The sequence below is a fragment of the Brachycentrus maculatus genome, unplaced genomic scaffold (assembly GCF_059751285.1).
Source record: "Brachycentrus maculatus isolate JH-2025_06_01 unplaced genomic scaffold, ASM5975128v1 h1tg000152l, whole genome shotgun sequence".
NCBI lineage: Eukaryota > Metazoa > Arthropoda > Insecta > Trichoptera > Brachycentridae > Brachycentrus > Brachycentrus maculatus.
This window is the reverse complement of record NW_028280905.1, coordinates 266,208-291,223: the sequence shown is the minus strand read 5'-3', so window position 1 is coordinate 291,223 and position 25,016 is coordinate 266,208. Positions and strand designations below refer to the sequence as shown.

The 25,016-nt window shown below is 32.5% G+C and overlaps 1 protein-coding gene across 2 annotated transcripts in view; it reads right to left on the bottom strand.

The window, feature by feature from the left end:
• The window catches only part of LOC148308696 (uncharacterized), a 153,970-nt gene that overhangs the window by 19,472 nt on the left and 109,482 nt on the right, over window positions 1-25,016 (bottom strand). For both annotated transcript variants that reach the window (XM_088261254.1, XM_088261253.1), the window contains exon 2: window positions 19,017-19,145. In XM_088261254.1, coding sequence (XP_088117380.1) covers window positions 19,017-19,145 — 129 coding nt within the window. The remainder of the gene's footprint in view (window positions 1-19,016; window positions 19,146-25,016) is intronic.

Here is a 25,016-nt window from a genome sequence, read left to right as displayed (position 1 = left end):
TATTGGTGAGATGTAAAGTTAAAATGATTTTCATCAGTAATTTGTAGGGTTATAGCGATTTTATACAATACTTTGTATTATAATTACAATTTTCTATTAGTGTTTTTTGTATTATTATTATAATTTTAAAAAATCATATGGTTATAACGATTTTATTTAGCATTTTATTTTTTTATACTGTTTTCTCTAATAATTTATGCCGTTATAATAATTTTCTATAATAATTCGTATCGATAAAATAATTAAACATAAAAAAATTCGGTAAATATATAACTTATAATATACTTATATACATTAAATTCATTCAGATAAATTGAAGAAGAAAATGAACATCAAAAGTTTGCTATTTTATTTTCCCGGGACAGGGGGGAATAACACGTGAATACGCAGAACTTTTGAGGTTTGATCGTATTAAAATAAATTAAGGTCATAGACCATTTACCGAGACACAGTTCCAAATAGCAAAACAGCCAAATCCTTGGGACTTCGCCGCTAAATCACGGAAAGTAGGCTTGATAGGAAAATAAGACAACAAAAATGTCACATAAACTACTTAGGCGTCCTTTATTAACTTTGCAGAGATATAGCTAGGTAACTCTTATTGATACAGAAATTAGGACATCGATTGCAAACATTTATTTCAAAATATTTTTAGTGTAAACTCTCCTTACCATTCATCGTTAACTTTGTGTAATATTACTTTGAAAAAACACTACATCGTGACTACCGCTTGTCGGAATAATCATTCCATCATCAGGTCAAATGTAGATTAAAATGAAATTGTAACACATTTAATAAAATGTATGTATTATGATGCTTTCTAGCGCTTCTCGAATCGTTCACTCCTTTCAACAACGTCATATATAAAAAAACTTGATTTTTCAGGAGATCGTTTTAAAAGTTTAAAAATATAATCAAATGTATTAAAAACAAATATCAAGCCACTTTTTGAACTATTTACTGTGCAACAGATCTTTTAATGTAAAACCTGAATGTTTTTTCTCCATTTGAAAAATATTTAGAATATTTACATAAATTATAAAACAATACATTTAAAAAAAAAACAATTTTTGCCCTGTGGCGGGTAAATATTAAGTTAAAAATATGCCAGTTTTACTGGGATATAGTACATTTTCTGGGCATTCCGAAAACATGCACAGCTGAAAATGTACGAATTTTGATATATGACGTTGTTGAAAGGAGTGAGCGAAATATGTGAATATAATCCTAGGATTCGGACTTCACTACAAATGAAAGAGTTTCTGCTTAATAAAGCTTTCTTCATCCCACCATAGAGGTCTCTAGTGAACTCTCGCATACCATGTTTCAAGAATTTGAGTAATGTGGTTGCACGGGTATCACGGGTAGAATGATGTTATAATATATAAAATAAAACCCTTATCCGCACCCCAATGGTGCATAGGGCACGGCATCATGTAAACGCAGTGTTATCTTGATCGTTTACGCATGAAGGAAAGGTGATCAGCCCTCCGCTTCAGGTACCAGTCCAGGGTAAAATTGAATAAATATAACAGTGTAAAAATCACTTATATTTATTTTACCCCCCTTGGGAATCGAACCCGGGACCTACAGAACGGTAGCCGAGCGTACTGACCATTACACTACGGAGGCGGACATACAGAATGATGTTACATGTGTGTATCTAAAGTGATCACTTACCAGCCGATGCATCGGCTGATAAGTTGATAATATATGTATTATCGCGATGATAGGTTGTAAGCCCTGTAAATGCCCAGACTTTCATAATCTTCTTTATTTATGTCGAGATGTCAAAAATGCCTTGGTTTGTCTGAAAAACTAAAAAACTGAAAAAACTGGTTTTGTCGACGGAGTAATTTTATTTTATTTATTTAATATATTTACATTTTTATTTATAACATAATACATTTGAATCATTTATACATATGGAGAACTTTTATATTTCGATTCGCTGTGCCTCTCCATAAAAGAGTCTGTGCTCTTGTGCTTGGTGAGGGACTTACACTCGTGGTTTAATGTTATATAATAAAAGATAAAATAGTTTTTTTTTTAAAGATTAAAATGTATAGAGCTTTAATTTTTTTCTTAAGGATTTTTATATCATCTATTTTTTATGTTTCTTTAGGGAGTTCATTGAAATGTTTGATTGCCAAATATTTGAAGTTTTGCTGAAATTGCTTGGTGTTGCATTTTGGAGTAGAAAAATCGTTTGAGAATCTCATATAATGACATTATTTTCATTCCTGATTTTTGGGCAACAAATACAATACTTTAAAATGCATTACTCGTACCACCGCAACCAATAATCCCCCCATATTGTAGAATAAACTGTATGTAATTCCATTACTTGATTCGGCAGTCACTTTTTAGTAAAATCTATGCAATTTTAATTAAAGTTCTACTTAATAAACCACTGTATTTGAATAAATGCATCTAAATGCTCTTGAGTTTTCTCTACATTGCTAGAATTAATAGGAAATTAATTACATACATTTTTACTTATTTTTTTTTTTTTACAAAAATGTTAATAAAATTAGTATACAACCACTCACCGAGATTTTTACGTCTACCGGTTTCGAGACGTACCCGTCTCTTCGTCAGGACAATCACTAACACAGCATGCAAACAATACTACCCTTCACCACCATAGCACCATTTACACACTCAAAACTACACAAAATGTCTAACACATGCGATTTTTGGTCGACCCAAAGACCAACATGCACTATAGTTTTCAATACAGACATGCGTTACGAGCCGAGGTTAACCGTACATTACGGTTAACTATTGAAAACTATAGTGCATGTTGGTCTTCGGGTCGACCAAAAATCGCATGTGTTAGACATTTTGTGTAGTTTTGAGTGTGTAAATGGTGCTATGGTGGTGAAGGGTAGTATTGTTTGCATGCTGTGTTAGTGATTGTCCTGACGAAGAGACGGGTACGTCTCGAAACCGGTAGACGTAAAAATCTCGGTGAGTGGTTGTATACTAATTTTATTAACATTTTTGTAAAAAAAAAAAAATAAGTAAAAATGACTAACCACAAAGTAAATGCTTTAAATATTAATAATATTGAGAATATACAAACATTTTTAATTAAAATCTACTGTGTACATCATTTTCAAATGGTGTTTGAAAATGATGCGGAATGCATCGAAACACGTGTCACAGTAGATTTTAATTAAAAATGTATGTAATTAATTTCCTATTAATTCTAGCAATGTATAAATTATTATTTGGGAAACGAGAAAACTCTAGAGCATTTAGATGCATTTATTCAAGACAGTGGTTTAAATGGTAATTTCAAAGGGAAATATGTTGGGCGAATAAATAGAAGAAAAAAGAAAATGTTCCGTCTTTGAGAAAGCGCGACATGGATGAAAGAAAAATGAGAATGACTGAACTGTGAACTACCCATTCAAGTTCCGTCCATTCAATGAATTCCCCAAAGACGTAGCGAATGATAATAATAATTTTAAGGACGTTCGAGACCTGACGCTTTCCCGAGGATAACCATGTTGCTATTAGAATGCGAAATGGAAATGAAATGTTGAAAATACCAGAGCTTAGTAAAAAAAATCATTAATATTTTTTTAAAGAAGGGAATTGCATTTATTTCTCGAATGTTTTCCGCAGATACTTTGTGGCACATTTTATAAACTTTATAAAATTAATTAACTTTGTTTTCCCCACTTTTTTTATAAATACAATTTAACCTACCGGTTTCGACAAGAACGTAGTCGTCATCAGGGTTAATTTAATTTAAAAACATTATAATACTCTCACCAAAAACTTCCACACACTCCGTAAAAATCCTAAATCTACGGAGTGTGTGGAAGTTTTTGGTGAGAGTATTTTAATGCTTTTAATGTTTTTGAATTAAAATAAACCCTGATGATGACAACGTTCTTGTCGAAACCGGTAGGTTTAATTGTTTTACTAAAAAAAGAGGTGAAAATAAAGTTAATTAATTTTATAAAATTGCATTTTTTATTTACTTAGCTTATTATGTACAATGTTTATAGATCATTTAGTGGATTTTCGTTTCTTCTAACTAATTCAATATGTTTTATTTGAATCTGTGATGGGAACAGGAGAGATAATCTAGTGTGGACCAATCAGGAACATCTCAGCGTTTGCTCATTGCTGGGAGGAAACCACGTAAAACTCTTCAGGAAAAGTCGGACTGTTGGCTGTCATCAGCAGACCTTCCGTTCAGCTAGAAGAGGGTTCGGCATTTTGTGTCTTAGCTTGGTTTATGTACCAATGTCCTTCACTATTTTTATCGTGTATAATCATAATATTATTGTGTCGATGAAAAATGGTCCCTGACTAAGCATTTCTGCAAATGTCTTTGCACTGTTCCGTGTCTATCTGCTGTACCGGTCGGGGTTGTGGAGGTGTCTGTGTACCGGCCAACGTCGAGTTGGAATCGGATCTAGCTGACTGAATTAATTTATTACTAATCCCTTTCACTGCCTACACCGGGACACTTCTAGAAATTTTGGTAGTGGTTTTACAAATTTGTATTTATTGGGCAATTGTGACAGGGATATTGAAAGCTTTTAAATGTAAATTCACAGTTAAATCGGGATACAATTTCGTTTCACATTTTTTAAAAATTTCACAACTTATCTCTTAAAACAAAAACAAAAATTGCTTTGCAAGAGGTCTGTCAGGAAGCATAGATGCTACTGTATCATATCTGTGAATGCGGTGGGACAGCTTTCAATATCAATATTAGAAAATATCGAGATTTTGTGAAAATATATTCTTCTTCTGCTTGTTGTAGGCCTTGTGGCCTGTTTTTAAGAGGGATTTGCCTCCAGCGTAAAAATAAAATCATTTATCAAAAATATTTATCATTAAAATAAAAAATTGTAATTTTTCACTGCTATATTTATTTAATATCACCACGAACTGGTATCTGAAGCGCGGGACTGATCACCTTGCTATCGTTTAATAAACAATCAATATAACACTGTGTGGGTGTGATTGTATCCATTGTATTGTACCTATTGTATTGTTTGGAATTTCCGTATTTTAAACCCAGTAACATGTAAACTAGTTGTGAAAAATCAAAGCAATGAGCAGGTGATGGCTCTAAGACAGGTCTAAAGCGGCTGTAATATCGGGGTGCCTACGATAAAAAAATCCAGAAGAATAAACACATGAATATTGAAAGCAAAGAAAAAATAAACAAGACACGTGTAAGACCGATTGCCGCATATGGGATAGAGACCAGGACAGACACAGCGAGAACCAAATCTCTTCCGAGAAATTCAGAAATGAGAGCATTGAGGTGCATTACTAGTAACACATTAAGAGACCGAATGAGGAACAGGAAAATTCAGAAAATATATAGTACGGAGAATATAGTCAGATGGGGAAGACAGCGAAGACGATTCTGGAATACCCATGCCAATAGAATGCAAGAAAATAGACTGACTCGAATTACTTTTCTAAAGAACCCCAACGGAAGAAGACCTCCAAAACGATGGCGTGATAGCTGGCAGTCCACATTATAAGAAACGGATAAGGAAACAGACAGATCCTCGGATCTATAAAAAAAAAGTACAAGCCATTTTGCGTTAGCCGAGTTAGCTTGTGTAAAGTGGCCGCGACCAAACGAAGTAAATTTGAAAATACGTCTTGAATGAAATATTAATATTAATCTGAAACACGATGGGAGGGGGTGAAAAACGTAATGGCAACAGGGGATGAGGAGAGGAGGGGAGGGAGGAAAGAAAAATGACAAAGAAAAATTAGATTGAGGGAAATAAATGATTTAAAATGCTTCGACTTCACTCTTGATAAGGGTCCGGCCATCTCGAACGAGCCAATTTGGAATAAAATATTTTTTTATTTTATTTCATTATTAGGTCATATAAAGCTAATTTCAATCTGGAATTTGAACGAAAATAAGAAATTAAATTAAAGGGAATATACAAGTAAATACCAAGTGACCATGAGGAACAAGGCGCTTTTGAAAAATATAAAACACGCTTAGTATTGAAGTGAAAAATTATTTATTGATATGAATAAAGTGAATGTTACACGTGTGTAAAGTGACCACTTAACCAGACTTCCATATTATTTTTTATCTTTGTCGAGATGTCAAAAAAATTAAAAGAAAATTGTTCATTATATGCGATCAAATGTGACATGACTGAATGACGCGATCTATTTCAGATCTACTCGAATGAATAGCTCTTTTATACATATGTAGTTACGTCATTTAATAACTCTATGGATGGTAGAAGCAGGTTGTACTTTAAAAAAATCAAAGATCTTTTCATTAATTGATTCGGCAGTCACTTTGTGGTAATACTATCTATCTAATTTGATTATACTAAGTAAAGACCACTATTTCTTAAAATATGTTGTGACACGTGTTTCGATGCATCCCGCATCATTTTCAAACACCGTATGTGAAGCTAATTCTCTTAAGTTGAAGAGGGGGGGGGGGGGATATTAAAAAATACGGTGTTTGAAAATGATGCGGAATGCATCGAAACACGTGTCACGATAGATTTTAAAAAAAGTGGTATTTATAAAGTAAAACATAAATTAAAAATCAAAGATCTTTTGATAAAAAATTTACAACATTAAATTAATAACTGAAATTTGTTACAACGCTATTTTTTTTACCTACTATTGAATTCTTCAACCTTTAGATAACATCTTCGCTGTAATATAACAATAAATAAAATAGTTCAGCTATTTTTATCGTTCAATTCGTGGAGAAGGGAACATAAAGAGAAATTTCAACAAAAAAATTCCGATGAAAAAGGAATTTCTCGAAGAGAATTTCCGTGCATTGTGATTGAAAGAGAAATTGTTTGATGTCTAAGCAAGGGATTTACCTCATCATATTTGGCCAGGCAATTTCCAATATTATAATATAAAGAAAATATTATCATTCCATCTCCAACATAGCATTACATCCCTGCGTCTATACAATATTAGATGCCAACGCGTTTAATGTAAAAATTGTTCCAAACAATAGTGGAAAAATTGTTAGGGAGTTCCAAACATTCAGTAGTGTGGTTGTCAATCATAGGTAGAATTGGTGAATGTTACACGTGTATAAAGTGATGTCTTAATCAAGCCTATGACGGTCATAAGCCCTGTTAATGCCCATATTCTTCTTCATCTATGTTGAGATACCTAAAATGTATAAAATAACTCCTAAGCGGAGATAATCCAGATTAGAGAACAAGTGTTTAGATATACTAAAAATGTTATAAAGGAATATTTCTTTTTATTCCATTTACATTCATAGGGGTGAGATGGCTACATGGTCGTATTCTACAAATCTGTTTTTTTTTTTGCATAAATACGATAAAAAAACTACCACCCTCTGTATAATTCCCTCATCCATCATAATTTTTTTATCATAATTTTTTTATCATAATATTTTTTTTTAACCCTTATCCGCACCCCAATGGTGCATAGAGCACTGTGTCTTATAAACGCAGTGTTATCATGATCGTTTTACTTATGAAGGAAAGGTGATCAGCCCTCCGCTTCAGGTACCAGTCCATGGTGATATTGAATAAATATTACAGTGAAAAAATCACTTTTAATTATTTTTACCCCCCTTGGGAATCGAACCCGGGACCTCCAGAACGGTAGCCGAGCGTGCTGACCATTACACTACGGAGGCGGACAAATCATAATTTACAAGATAAAAATACCTTCTTTACTCGTAAAATTGATAAGTCATAATTTCATTTAAACAAAACAGTAGTGTATAAAAATACCTAGATTTTTTTTTCTTTTATTTTCCATTATTCCTAAATATTTTTGACTTAATGCGTTTTGCTAGTGTGCCCTCATTAAGAGAATGAATATGCATATACATTATATTATCTTACTTTCTCGAAAGAAATATTTGGAGGATTTGAAAACTGTAATTTTTTTAAAGTGCAAAACAAATTAAACCAAGAATACGATCAGTAATGGAATATTTATGATTTACGAGCGCAAAATTTGGAAAAATATAGGTATATCTACTCTTTTTGGCTGTGTTTGGTCACCAAATATCACCAAAAAATATGACGTTAAAGGTATATCCAATACGAAGGATTACAATAACAGCAAGACCACCACGTTTTATTACTTATCTTGAGAAAATAAATAAAGTAAGAAAAATATAATTAATATATGAAGCAATAACGTGATTTTCCATTTTATAATAGAAGCATAACTTTGTTTTAAAATTAATATAAATATTTTACTTTAACTTTATTATAAGTTGTCCGCCTCCGTAGTGTAATGGTAAGCACGCTCGGCTACCGTTCTGGAGGACCCGGGTTCGATTCCCTAGGGGGGTAAAATAAATATAAGTGATTTTTTCACTGTCATATTTATTCAATATTACCCTGGACTGGTACCTGATGCGGAGGGCTGATCACCTTTCCTTCGTGTGTAAACGATCAAGATAACACTGCGTTTATATGACGCAGTGCCCTATGCACCATTGGGGTGCGGATAAGGGTTTTTTTATATTTATATTTATTATAATGTCTACCAGTTTCAAACTAAGCAAACCGCTTCTTTTTCAAGACTGATTAATACTATTGGTATTTATCAAATGTTACCCGGAGAATTTTGCATTTTTTGTCAAATCGACTTACATGGATCTGGCTGATTTTGAAAGTAGGCGACACAAATGATAAGTGTAAGTCACCCTCCAAGCTCCAAAAACTTAGTCTCTTTATTCGAGAGAACCGCGAAATTAATTTTAAGATTGTGTATAAATGTTTAGAAAACGAATTAATATATGAAAAAAATACTCTTCAAAATGATAAAAAAACTTTGAAAAATATGAAGAAAAAAACATTCCAAGGTCGTAATTTTAGTTTTCAGTCTCATATTTGCCGGGAATTTACAATTCGCTCACAAGGGTGTAAGGAACCGTCCTGTATCTCGGACTGTTTTAATTCCACGGGCAAAACTGCGGACCGGGAACATTTTGCGCCTACTGGGAATACCGAATGTAATTGGCTGTGGAAAAACGTGTTTCTCTGTCTGTACCGTCGAAGCCTTTTTTTCAGAAAACTGAACAATTACTTCGATGCTATAGCGAGACCTCCCCAATTGCTGAAAATCCTGAAGAACGCCTGTAAAATATTTAATATCGAAGCAAATTATTGGGCTGCCTGTTTTTAAAACATTTTTTCCCACTGAAATTCATGCACTGAAACTGATTTGATTTGAATAAATTTATTTTGAAAAAAAAATGTTTTAAAAATCTTGGTTAAATTTTTCAGAATATTCTCAAATTAGTCTGGATTACAAAAAAATACTTATATTTTATTTAAATTAATCAACTAGCTATACCCGGTCACGCGTTGCTGCGCCTCAGTCTGGTCAAATGGAAAATAATAAAAAGAGATATCACACATTTTAAAAATGTTAGATTTCAATTATGTACTGACATTTCATGGTGGAACTGCATTTTATATAGTGAAATAATAATTATATAGTTTGGACCACACTTATTTTATTTGACTAGTGACCGGGTTTCGTCGTTACTAACATTATCGGACTGGTGATGGTGTTTTTGTGTTATGATTACAATGAAGAATTAATAAGTCCAGGTGTAATTATTTTATTGTAAAACCTTTATACTGTAAATTTTTATTGTATCTATTGTATTTAATGTAAATAATCTAATAATTATTTTTTGACATCTCATCAAAGATGAAGAAGAATATGGAAGTCTGGGCATTTACGGGGCTTACGACCGTCATAGGCTGGTTTAAGTGATCACTTTACACACGTGTAACATTCACCAATTCTACCCATTATTGACAACACACTACTCAAATTCTTGGAAATTCTATATATATGAACCAATTTAGAAACCTTGTTCATGAATCACTAGAACTTCACTAGAGACATCTATTGGTGAGATGTAAAGAAGCTTTTTACTAAGCAGAAACTCTTATATTAGTATGTGAGATCCGAATCCTGGATTATTATCACACACATGAGAAACGCCAGAAAATACCATTTTCATTTTTATTATTAAGCTTATAATTTGACCAGATAATTTATTTACAACATTTTGAGTGTGTCCAAATACTTGTTCACAAAATCTGGATTATCTCCAATTACAGGAGTTATTTTCATATTATTTTTTGACATCTCATCAAACTTCCATATTCTTCTTCATCTTTGATGAGATGTCAAAAAATAATATGAAAATAACTCCTGTAATTGGAGATAATCCAGATTTTGTGAACAAGTATTTGGACACACTCAAAATGTTGTAATCTAATAATTAAAAAAAATATTTTTTTTTTATTTTTTTTTAAAGTATTAACATGTAAGTATTTCGGCTGAACACAGGCCATGCCTAAAGAGCCGTTATACATATAGTAAAAATAATGTATGTATCTATGAAATAAATACATAAAAAAGACCCATAGGAGACGATTAACAAATAACTAAGAGGTTAGCGTGTTTTTCTGCCATGCTGGTGCTCCCGGGTTCGATAGGGGGATTTAAATAAATATTACTGATTTTTCACACTAAAAAACTAACTAACTAACCATCACGCCGCTTCCCCGCAGGGGTAGGCAGAGAGAATAGAGCGCCACACCACTCTGTCCTTGCAAACATTCTTCGCCTCTTCCACGTTCATGCATCTCCTCATACATACCCGCCGATTGTTACGACTCCTAACCTGACCACTTTCAAGTATTTGGCACACCTGATCGTGCCATGTTTTTCTCGGTCTTCCTCTGCTTCTTTTCCCACTAACATTCGCCTCATAAATTTGTTTTACCGTTCTTTCCTCACTCATTCGTTCTACATGTCCAAACCATCTCAACACACCTTTCTTAATTTTATCAATAATGCTTATCTCAGCTTTGCATTCCTTCCTTATTTCACTATTCGCACATCTATCATACATCGTTTTGTCGCACATTCTTCTGAGAGATCGCATTTCGACGACGCATTTTTCACACTAATATTAATTTAATATTACTCTGGACTAAAAACTGATGAGCAGGGGTTATCATCTTTTCACCACGTGTTTAACGATCAAGATAAAATATACTAAGCAGTGCCCTATGCACCATTGGGTGCTGATAAGGGTAAGAAGATGTAAGATATGAAAAAATGTAAACAGCTAGTTAATAAACACAGAAATAAAATTAACCCTCAGGAATAATTATTAGCTGTTAAACAAAAAAATAACTCGTTTATACTGTTGGTTAACGGAGAGAGTATTTGATATCTATTCCAGAAGTTGTTGTAGAAACATGTTACTCTGCGAACTTATTGTGGGTTAAATCCAGTGACTTGACGTAACGAGAGGACTGGCTATCTTTGTGATTCATGAAATTAATGTAAGAAAAAATAAATAAAAAATAAACTTGGCACGATCAAGTATGCCAAATACTTGAAAAGGCTCAGGTTAGGAGTCGAAACAATCGGCGGGTATGTACGAGGAGATGCATGAAAGTGGAAGAGGCGAAGAATGTTTGCAAGGACAGAGGGGTGTGGTGTTCTATTCTCTCTGCCTACCCCTGCGGGGAAGCGGCGTGATGGTTAGTTCGTTTTTTTTTTAAATAAATGATTCGTTTGTTCTAGTTCTGGTACATATTCTACTATCACATACAAACAAATAGTCTTCCACATCTCAGCAAAGATGAAGAAGAATATGGAAGTCTGGCCATTTACAGGGCTTACGGTGTTATATTGTTAAAAAAATAACTGGTCAAATTATATGCTGAAATAATTGAATATATTGTTTTTAAGCGTTTCTGATGTATGTGAATATAATACAGGGTTCGGACCTCACACTTCAGACGTACACATGGAAAGAGTCTCTGATAAATAAAAGCATTCAATATCCCACCATAGATGGCTTTCGTGAACTCGCGCATACTGTGCTACGAGTTTGATCAATATATATGGGAAGTATCAAGAATTTGAGTAGTGTGGTTGTCAATATCTATACGGGTATATATAAATATATTATTATTATAACCTTATCACAAAAAACAAATCCAAAAATCACTCTTTCACACACCCACCCTCTCTTCTCTTCTCTCTCTCTTAATATACCACAGCATTCATAACACATCGTCAATTTTCAGTTGTACCTACATGTTTTCGGGATGCCCAGAAAATGTACTATATCCCAAAAAAGAGGCATATCTTTGACTTAATATTTACCCGCTACGGGGCAGAAAATGTTGATTATGCATTTTGAAGAAATGGTATTGTTTAATTATTTTTTTTAAATATACTTACTTCATATTTTTCAAATGGAGAAAAAACCTTCAGGTTTTACCTAAAAGATCTGTTGCACAGTAAAAAGTTCAAAAAGTGGCTAGTAGTATTTTTAATACATTGTATTAAATTTTTAAACTTTGAAAACGTTCTCCTGAAAAATCAAGTTTTTTGATATATGACGTTGTTAAAAGGGCGAGCTATATGGCAGAATTGGCTTTTAAAATTGTCAATCTAACTATTTTTTTATTTTATTTTTATATATAAGCTGTATAATTCCCAAACATATAAAAAAATTAAAAAAGCATTTTCAGCAGATTGTCCCCTTCTCTAAAGTCGGTTCTGCGGCCGATGTGGGTGCCACGTTACAGAACCGCTTCATGAAGTCAGTGTCCCGATCTGGGCTCGTATAGAGCTGTATGCCACACTGTGTTACGTACTTTTGGTAATGCGGTCTAACATCCATTCCGAGGAAAGAAGAACAGAATGTAGGGGAGAGAAATAAAACGAAATAATGTATGGAAGAGGTTGACAATGGCCAGAGGGGAGACACGTTCGGCGCTTAGTATTTACGGCTTAAGTCAAAAATATAATTGATAGAAATAAAATGTTTCATAAAATATCAACCGTTACAATTAATATCTGTCATTAGAATCAAAGCATCCATTTAATTTTTAATTTAAAAAAAGACCATGTTTTACTTTCTCGAAAGAACAAAATGGCTTCACTTCAACCAGCACATGAATCTTCAGTCTCTCACGCTACTCTATAATATTCTTCACAACCCCAATGCACCTAAATATCTTGTTGAAAATTTTATATACCTTCCAAATCATGGTCTATCACTTCGTTCTTCCCAAGAAAGAACACATTCCATTCCTGGTCATAACACATCATTCTTCATTAATTCCTTCTCTGTCCAAGCAGTCAGACTATGGAATGAATTACCTCTTCTTGTAAAAAATGCACCTTCTCGTATAACTTTTAAGAAACGTTTGAGACATTAATGTCTATCATTAGAATCCTAACTGTCTATCAAACCTCCTCCCTTAGTTTTACCCTCTACCTCCTTCCCTTAACATCCTTTTTCCTTTCCCTTCCTTATTATCATCAATTTGTAATTTATGTTTTTTTAATGTTCAAGTACTATCTACCCTCTGATTGCAAACAGCTATATATGCTATCAAACGTTTTGACCAATATCACTAGTCTGTTTTTGGTTACTTGGAAGATTTTTTTAGCAATAAGCCCGCCAATGAACTTATTTATTTTCTGTACATAAGGTAAAATAAATAAATAAATATAAAATATCACAGACTGGATAATCTCCAATTATAAGAGTTATTTTTCATATTATTTTTTGATTTCTTAATATATACGGAGAATAATAAAGAATATATCAATAAAAGACTTAAACCCTTAATACATTGCAAAAAGGAAGTTCTAGAATAAGAATTTCAGAAAACATTTTTGGTCTTCCGAATTTCTCGAAGTACCTACTTAATTGTGTTGTGGAATTTCTCAGGAATATAAAAAAAAGTCAAAAAAGAACTCCATCATGCATCAGCATAAGAAACTTAATCTTCGAACCCTTATCCGCACCCCAATGGTGCATAGGGCACTGCATCATATAAACGCAGTGTTATCTTGATCGTTAACACATAAAGGTAATGTGATCAGCCTTTCCCTTCAAGTACGAGTCCAGGGTAGGTAATGTTGAATAAATATTAGAGTGATCAAATCACTTATATATATTTTACCACCCCCTGGGAATCGAACCCGGGACCTCCAGTGCGGTAGCCGAGCGTGCTGACCATTACACTACAGAGGCGGCCCTAAGACACTAAGTCAGTGATTCTGAACCTTTTTGAAGTCAAGGAGCACTATTAATAATGTGACCATACGTCCCGTTTTGAACGGGACTGTCCCGTTTTTAGATAGCCTGTCCCATTGTCCCCAAGTAAAGTTTCGGGACGTCATTGTCCCATTTTCAAAAAAAGCAACACACGATAACATTTTTTAAAAAAAAAGTGAAAAACCACGATAGTTTGTAGTATAACCGTTTCATATAACTTTGCTGAACAAATCCAACTTGATTCTGGTGCATATGGCTACAGCAGATAGCTGGTGAGTCATGTGGAGAGACTTATAATTAATACATAAAAACTATGAAAACATACGTGTTTTCTTGAATAAACATACTATGATGTAAAAATTGGCAGATGTCCCTTTTTGAGGACAAAAATAAATGGTCAGTTTAACTATTAATCAAAATGTTTAATGTATAAGGGTTTGAAAATGTATATATATATATATATATATATATATATATATATATATATATATATATATATATATATATATATATATATATATATATATATATATATATATATATGTATATGTAGTGTACATAATAGTTTATATTAGTTGTAATAACAGCCAACTTAAGAAATAATAAAAAAAAATAAGGAAAATTCGCGGTGCATCAAAACTGAAGATCCAAAAAACATACAAAGAAAACTATTATTAATAATAAAACTGATTATTTTATTCCAGACAAGTTAAAAGATACATTAATTCAACAAAAATACGTAAGAACATAAGTACTCCAATGAAACTTTTTGCCACGAAAATCATTTAACGTGACACTTGAGCTTGTCAGATTTTACAAATTTCAGCGATATTAGGTCTGATATTTGAAATACCTACTCTCATTTCTTCATCCAAATTGCTAAGCCAAGGTTCGCAAATAAAGGGTTACAAATCCCTTTCATGAACCTACCGTTGACGGAGCACCGTCTGTACTAATTCCTACACATAACTCCCATGATGTTTTCAATTGTTCTAACATAGAATCAAAGATATTTTGACCGCTGTCGTGAGGTGAGCGCACACAACTTCACTTTGCAAGGGTGCTGCCATCTAGCCATTATATTTACAACTCAAATCGCACAATAAATGAGCCAACATTAAATTTGGGTTTTCATAATTTCGCGGAGCACTTGTAACAAGCTCGCAGAGCACCGGTTAAGAACCACTGCCATAGGTTATATAAAGCTAGGTTAGGTTTGGTTAGAAAAAAAAGCTATATATAAATATATAAAGCTAGGTTAGGTTTGGTTAGATTCCAGTTATGAGGATATCATGCTACATCGGGTAATGTTAAGTTTTAAGGGCACACGAAGAGTGCAAAGTAATAAAACGAAAACTAACTTAATACCGGTTTTATTATTCTTCGTGTAAAAAGTTTTTAAAGATCGTATTAATGAACAAGAATATAAGAAAAATGTCGACAGGGTGCTGACAATCCATACAAACCAAGAACATTCATATGGAATACACTAACCTTCTACAAGGTGGCACAAAATTAAGGACCCTATCTGAAGATGTTATAATTTTTGCAAATGGCGTTGTACGTCAATCATATTTGACATTTCGCTCACTCCTTTCGAGAACGTCATAAATCAAAAAACTTGATTTTTCAGGAGATCGTTTTTAAAGTTTAAAAATATAACACAATGTATTAAAAATAAATATCAAGCCACTTACTGAACTTTTTACTGTGCAACAGATCTTATTAGGTAAAACCTGAAGGTTTTTTTTCCATTTGAAAAATATTTAGTATATTGAAAAAAATAATTAAACACCACCTTTTCTTCAAAATGCAAAAAAAAACATTTTCTGCTCTGTAGCGGGTAAATATTAATTTAAAAATATGCCTCTTTTGCTGGGATATAGTACATTTTCTGGGAATTCCGAAAACATGCACGATTAAAAATTGACGATTTTTGATTTATGACGTTCATGAAAGGAGTGAGCGATTTGTGAACTATACATTTTGAGTGTGTCCAAATACTTATTAAAAAATCTGGATTACCCCCAAGTATAGGAGTTATTTTTCATATTATTTTTTTGACATCTCAATATTGATGAAGAAGAATATGGAGGTCTGGGCATTTACGGGTTTACGACCGTCATAGGCTGGTTTAAGTGATCACTTTACACACGTGTAACATTCACCAATTCTAACCATGATTGACAACCACACTACTCAAATTCTTGGAACTTTTATTTATATTGTTGAAATTCGAAAAATAGTGCTTGAATTCACTAGAATTTCGCTAAAGATATTTATGATGAGATGAAGAAGGTTTTTTTATGAAGCAGAAAATCTTTCATTTGTATGTGAGGTCCGAATCCTGGATTATTTTCACAAACTTGAGAAACGTTAGAAAACATCCTTTTAATTTTTTATTTTATATTTAGTCTGTCCAAATACTTGTTCGCAAATCTGGATTATCTCCAATTAGGAGATAAAATTTATATTATTTTTTTTACATCTCAACATAGATGAAGAAGAATTAATATGCAAATAACCATAACCTTTCCGAAAGGATTATTAATTTAAAACAGAAAAGAATAGTCCATTATATAATAATATCCTTTTATGTGTGTCCGTACGTGAAATGAAATAGTAATACAAAAATAAAAATACACAGGATTTATATCTCGTAAAACGCGCCAGTTACATTGGACGATTGCTTCGGGGCTGAGCTAGATTTTCGCGATTCATAAATAAAATTGAGTCGAGGATTTCAATATGAATAGACACATTCGGCAGTGAATGAAAAGCGATGAATGAATCGGATTGAAAGATGAAAGTTATGAATAAGTAATACAACATCTCGTTTCCACTTCCAGACTTCACTCGATAGCCTATTATGATACGAGTACGTTGAAGAGATAACGTGTTTAACCTTTCCCTCCCGGTGCTCAAATAAAACGCGAGTCCCGGTGTTGGGTAGTCACTACACAATAAAAAATTAGCGATTTTAAATCGGAAAAATACGGACATTCATAGCTTATCCCCATAATTAATTATAAATGATTATTTATATTCAAAGCATTTACTTTGTGGTCAAACATTTTATTTGATATTAGTAATGTTAGTAAATAACCACTCACCGACTACTTCTGTCTACCGGTTTCGAGACGTTTGGTTTCCCAAAAGCATGGTGGGACTAACAACTCGCTCTGCATGTTTTGCATGTGTAGTGATAGTGTATGTGAATAGTACTAAGTGGGTGTGGTGTAGTGTTGTTCGCATGATTGTTAAATTGTAGTGTATGTCCTGACGAAGAGACGGGTACGTCTCGAAACCGGTAGACAGAAGTAGTCGGTGAGTGCTTATTTACTAACATTACTAATATCAATTATAAATGAAGTAAAAAATTACAATAATTTAGATTAATTTGCTGAAAACATTAAAAAACCATCTGGCAACGCTCACGGAACAAGCATAGATCCACTCTTGTCGGGAGCCCAAAAGCTACCCGCCCGCTAGCCGCTAGCCAGAGAACATTGAGCTTTGAGCTCCTCACGCTTGCACAGTGCAACTATGCAAGCGTGAGATGCGAATATAGTGTCGCGGTTCCCGTACACTCTTCACGCGCTGTTTATACGCGAATGTACCCGATAAATTCTGATTATTATGAATAGTATTTTTTAAATCAATGCGTAAATATGTTGTACAGGAATACCTTAAATCTTAGCCTTGAATTTATTATATTCATGGAGATATTATGGTTATTAGAATCAATGTGTACAAGGTACACAACACCGGGAAGGGGGGGTTAATAAATATGATAAAAATATAAGTTACGATTATTCTTCTTCGTTTTCTTACCCTTATACGCACATAATAGTGCATAGGGCACTGTGTCGCATTGACGCAGTATTATATTGCTCGTTAATTACGCGAAGACTTAATTGGTGCTCATTATTTGTCAATAACAAAAATCAATCGCCGATTTTTAATATACTTAAATTTGGAATCAGCGACGTGAGAACAGTATGATCAATTTATAAGACGAATCAAGTCAGAATGAGGAGCAGAAGAAGACCGAGTATTTCTAATAGTTAAATGAATAAAACGGCAACGTAGAAATTAAAAAAATATGAATAAGAAATTTCAATAACTTCAATATTTAAAGCAAAATAAATCCATACAAAATAAAAATAATCATAAACCCTTAATAAACAATATGAAAATGACCACACCCTTTCCTTCATTTCTTCTCAGCCTGCCTACTGATAATATTAATAAAAAAATCTTTCCCTTCTCAAGGGCGCAAATTTGAAATTTAGACTGAGATAATGCGGTATTTGATACTGATGCTGAATGCATCGAAACACGTGTCAATAAATATTTTAATGAAAACTAGTGTTCATCGCATTAATTTCAAATAAAAAATGGACAGATAGTAAACCATAAAGTGACTGTCGGATTAATTCATAATTAAAAAAAATAACCAAAGTAAAGCGTTCGGGTAAAAGATATTGTATTTTTAGTAAATTGGTTCAAAAATTATTCAAATTTTGAATACATCATACTGCTGCAAGCAATCCGAGGGAAAATGTAGTCGAACATGTGGAAAATGTGTCGGGCTGTGGTCCCGTGGTTAGTGTTGCAGACACTCAAGTCAGAGTTTCTCGGTTCAAACCCACTTTACCGCAAGTTGACACCCATTTCTAATGTTGAGCCGCTCAGGCTCAGAGAAATAGTATGAAATTGAAATATTTATGTAAATAACAAAAACACAAAAATTTATTATATTAAAAAAAAACATTAAAAAAAAAACTTTTTAAATGCATCGAAACACGTGCCACAATAAATTTCAAGAAATAGTAATATTTACAGAGTAAAAAAAAAAAAAGATTGACACTTAAGTAGAATTGACGTAGAATAGACATACCTTTCCGGGGTTCTGGGGGGCGGTGGGGGCAGCACCCCCCACCCTCTTGAGGGCCTGTGCCTGCGCACTCTCGTACATCCTCACCAGCTTCTGCTCCTTTTCCTCGAGCTGGCGTTGCTGAAAGCGAGCCTGAAAACCAACATAGCACAATTTCAGGCGATGCAGTAATTTCTGGGAACAAAATATATGTCGCTCACTCCATTCAACAACGCCATATATCAAAACACTTAATTTTTCAGGAGATCGTTTTTAAAGTTTGAGAATATAATAAAATGTATTAAAAATAAATATCAAGCCACATTTTGAACTTTTTACTGTGCAACAGATCTTTTTAGGTAAAACCTAAAATTTTTTCATTTCATCAGAAAAATATTAAGTTTATTAAAAAAAATAATTAAACAATACCTTTTCTTCAAAATGTAAAAACAACACTTTCTGCCCTGAGCGGGTAAAAATTAAGTTTAAAATATGCCGCTTTTGCTGGGATAAAGTACATTTTCTGGGCATACCGAAAACAAACACAACTGAAAATTATCCATTTTTGATATATGACGTTGTTAAGAGAAGTGAACGATGCGTGGTTGAGAAATTGATATCAGTATTACGTTGAATTTTATCATAGTATTTTTTCTTTTTTTCAATTTTATCTCTTAATTTTGAAAGACGTATTTTTATAATCCATCCCATGACGTTCCGCGATTGAGTTCACAAAAGCCGTCAATGATTAGATTTAGAAAGCTCTTATTAAGTAGAGATTCTTTTATTTGTATGATCCGAACCAGGTTTATTTCACATACTGTGAAACGCATAAAAATCTGTTCCAAAAATCCGTATAATTTGTCCAGTTATTTAAATTTAGACATTTAGAGTGTGTCCAAATACTTATTCACTGGGGTTGAATTTGAGTAGTGTGGTTGTCAATCATGGGTAGAAATGGTAAAAAATTACACATGTGTAAAATGAACACTTAACCAGCCTTTGACATGTCGTAAGCCCTGTAAATAACCAGACTTCCATATTCTTCTTCATCTTTGTTGAGATGTTAAAAATATAAAATAACTCATAATAACTAATGAGTTTATATATGTGAACATTAGTATCGAAGACTACAGATGTTCTCATGAACTTTTATTTTCATCTTGTAGGGTGAGGTTTGTATTTTCACCCGTTATTGAGAATACCTTTGTTCTCGAAAATACATCGTGTTTGCATTAATAAACTCCAAAATGATCTCAAACTTGTGTTTTATTTTCTGATAATTTACCATTATTTTTAAATAATGATTTAAAAATAAAGGCAAATTATCTAGCTAGTTTAGAAAACCCCGTGTAAGGACACATTATCGCAAATGTAAGTTTAAAAAAATTTAACAATGTAATTTTCAAATAAGGAAAAAAAAAAAAAATAAATTGCATTGTCCAGCAAAGTACAAAAGTGAATGAGCCAAAGTCTTAGAGCGCTTGTGCACTACACGGAATTTTACTGTCCGGCAGTCCGGTTTTTATTAAAAATAAAAGCGACTACGACAGTTTGGCGTTATCGAAATTACGTGCACCGTGATCACGCACCGATCTAGCGTACCGATCCGAAGAAAGACAGCCAAAAGCATAAGCCAATCAAACTTTATCATCCGTTTTATCATGCAGGAATTTTACCGTTCAGCAGTCCGGTTAGCATGATAAAACGAATGATTGGCTTGGATTGGCTTGTGCTTTTGGCCATCTTTCTTCGGATCGGTGCGTGATCACGGTGCGCGTAAATTTGATCACAGTCTGTCGAAGTCGCCTTTATTTTTAAAAACCGGACTGCCGGACGGTAAAATTCCGTGTAGTACACAAACGCTCTTAGTCGGTCAAATGTCGTATGCACGGTCTGACAAAAGGATACTATTCCAGGCGCTACAACAACGTGACAATAGAATGTTGTCTAAATTTTAGAGTGCCCCAAAGACAAACACGCTCCAAACAGCCAGGGGCGTGCATGCTATGCGGGCACAAAAGCAGTGCCTACCCTATCATACACGCGTTTCATAGAAGGTATGTAAGAAGTTCATACTTATACCTACGTACCTACCTATGAAGCGCAAGTAAGTAGTACCTTATTAAGCAGCACCCAGATTGATTGAAAAATGTAACAGTTCAAAAATAATAGAAAAAAAGTATCAATAAATAAACCTACAGAGAAAAATCGTTAAAAAATCAAAAGAAAAACAAATAAACTTTAAAAATAAGTAACAGTAAAAAAAACTGAAAAAAATTGTTAGTAAAAAAATGGCCAAAGTGAAAAACATGCTAAGTATAAAAAAATAAAGAACATTAAATAAAATGTGGACAAAACATGTACTTTTATTTTATTTTTAATATGCGTAAAAATAGAATTAAAGAAATATGAAAATCGTATAAGTAAAAAAAAAATACGTACACAGTAAAACAAATGAATAAAAGAGATGAAAAAGAAACAAGTGAATAAAATTTGTGAGAAATAAGAATAAGAATATTATGAAAACAAAAAAAAATGAATACTTAAAAGTAAAATCGATTCAGAATTAAACATAAAAAGCAATCATTCTACATTTTATAACTTTCATTTCATAAACCCAACACGGTACAAAGTGATTTTTTAAAACCCCCTTTTATTACTGTGAATGGATTTGGACAGAACAAGATTGGTTCAACCGTAAAATAAATATTGCCCCGGGTTCGACAAACCGACGTGTTGCGTAAACAAAATGTAAAAAAATAAGGTTAAGCTTTGTAAGGGAAATCCATCAAGTAATGGCACCTTGATCGTTAGAATAAACATTCTTAAATCCGAAAAATGTTTTACCTCACTGAAAATAGGACAGATTTTTTTTTAAAAACACCATTACGGTCGATAAAGAATTTTCAACACTAAATAACGTTGGACACACTGGAAATTATATCCAAATACTTTTTATTATTTTAAAATATCTTTTTACAAAAAAATGTTATGATATTTGTATAAATCCACTCATCGAGGTTTTTGTCTACCGGTTTCGAGACGTACCCGTCTCTTTTTTGGGACTTGTATGTATACAATGGTTTTGGATCCCTTTCACATGTTGGTACCAATTCAATAGATTTGAAAGTATCGGAAGTATACCTAATTGTGGCACTATCAGATAATAAATTTGTAACCTTTTTATTTTTTTATATTGTTTTATTCGGGAATTTTAAAAACAGTCATTCACATACACGAGTATTAGAAAAAAATACTAAAAACAAGTGCAAAATACCACAATTAAAAAAAACCTTTGATTAACTTTTTTTTGAGAACCCTGGGACGGGAGGAAGGAAAAGGCAAAGGGGTAAGATCAAAGCTCAAGTCAAAAACGTACGTAAATTGTACGCCACGATATTAATGTTGACTTGAACATGAAAATCCCCATATTTGATTAAAGATAAATAAAGGATATATATATATATATATATATATATATATATATATATATATATATATATATATATATATATATATATATATATATATATATATATATATATATATATATATATATATATATATATATCTATATATATATATATCTATATATGTATATATATATATATACATATATATATATATATATATATATATATATATATATATATATATATATATATATATATATATATATATATATATATATTTATAAATATTATATTGAATTTAGAAAGGAGTAAGCGATATCATCCCTAATGTGAATAATTCAGTGTCCGATATTGACGATTATTATCGATATTTCCCACATAAAAAAATTCTTTAATATTTCAACACGAAATAATGTGAGGTGATAGATCCTTCAAGTCAGTGAATTCGTTCGTCAAATATATAATTTAACCCTTCGGAAGCGATGTTTATACCAAACGCTGTGTTCACTCATATAAGAAATCCAATAATTTCACGTTCAAATGGCAAAAAACACGCACTTTCCAGTAAAGGTAAAAAAAAAACATAAAAAAGCTCATATAACTGTCTCTCCCAATATCAGTGTATCGCATCAGGGTGGATTCGGGCGTTAGGGGATGGTTTGGGTGTTACGTGATGGCTAGGGGAGGATTCAGCCGATATAGCCCTCAGAGGCTATTCTCTCGAGATGGGGTGTTCTGGACCAGGTGGGGGGGGGACAGGTAGATTGCCTCCGTCTGTGGTTCAGGGGATGAAAAAAATATCAGCCTTTTTCCGCAGAAGAATAAAGGTGGTTTCTAATAAATTTAGCTTTGGGTAATTTAATTACGCAATTCGAAGGAGAGATAAAATCCAAAAATAGTTAGAGCGGATACTTTTATCATTAATTTAACTTTTACAATATTACGACGTCCCCAAAATTTAAAAAAAATATTTAAAATCCAAACACCATCGTAAATGAGATAAATTAGACATTTTTTAAAATAAAAAGTAATCAAATGTTTGTTTTTGTTGCCAACAGAGGACTTAAGTAAGACTACTTAGAAATATTATAAATAAATTAAAAAAAATGATCATTAATAATTTACAACTAATAAATACACAAGTAAATGATTTTTCCAAAAAAACCGTTATTAAATATGTTTCCAATCGCTCAACATCACAGATCCCTTTTGGCTGTAACTGCTAATCAACACAAAAAATAAAGCCACTTGAGATCTACCCAAGCTCTTTTGCCTAACGACCTTTTTTTAATATTGTAAAGTAGATAGTGTTTTAGTATTAATCAGTCCCGAAAAAGAAGCGGTTAGCTTTGAAATCGGTGGACATTATAATTAAGTTATTATAAAATATGTATAACGATTATATTTTTAGTTAACAGTTATATATAACAGTTATATTTTTATTATAAAATGGAAAAAATAAAAATCATATCTTGAAATATAAAAAGAAAATGTAAGGGTTTTTAATACCTTTATAGGTACAACATTCTACGTATATTGTTTATCTACTTAAATCAGTTTACTTTTCAGAGCTTCCACATAAAGTATTGGAATAATTAAGCTCTTTAAAACTTTCCAAAGCTAATAGAAAAGGATAACCCATTAACGTCGAGAGTTTAAAAAAACTTTTTGTTCTTAATTGAAAGCAGAATCAAGAGATACATACACATTATATGAGTGTATTATTCTCTGAAAAAAAATCTCACTATTCTTCGCCATAAGAGTTCATTATTCTACAGCAATCTCTTTGCTGTTCAAGAGGCCAGACTATGGAATAAATTACATATTCATGCGAAAAAATCACCATGACTTTTAAACGCCTGAAATATTACTACCTATCCTTGAAATCCTAACGCTCATCATATCATTCTCTCCTGGTTCTAATAGGTCTCCCCAACAACCCCTTCCTTACTTCAATAAATTAACAGTTCAGTTAATATACAATATGGTAATTATTTATGATATCAACATGGATAAAGAAAAATATGGAAGTCTGGATATTTACAGGGCCAACGACAAGTCACATGCTGGGTTAAGTTATCACTAAGTACACGAATAATATTCTTCATTTTACAAACTTAAAGTATGATCATTAAAGCAAATCATTATTCAGTAATTCATAGCACATCGTTCTTCAGTAACTCTTTCTCTGTGATAATGGCCAGACTATATAATAAAGTACCTCTCTTTGTAAAAAATGCACCTTTTTTGATAACTTAAAAAAAACATCTGATACATTACTATCTATCATAAGAATCCTAACTATCCATTGAACCTCATTCCTTTTTTATTCCTTTACCTCCTTTCCTAAACTTCCTTTTTCCTTTTTATCATTACTATCATTAGTTTGTAAAACATTTTTATAAAGCGGTTGCTTCATTAATACAGCAGTAAATTGTAATTTAACTCTAATATTCATTTAATATTACCCTGGACTAGTACCTAAAGCGGAGGGCTGATCACCTTTCCTTCGTGTGTTAACGATCAAGATAACACTATGTTTGTATAATGCAGTGCCCTATGCACCATTGGGGTAATTTACGATTTTTTTTCTTTCACAATATTAATA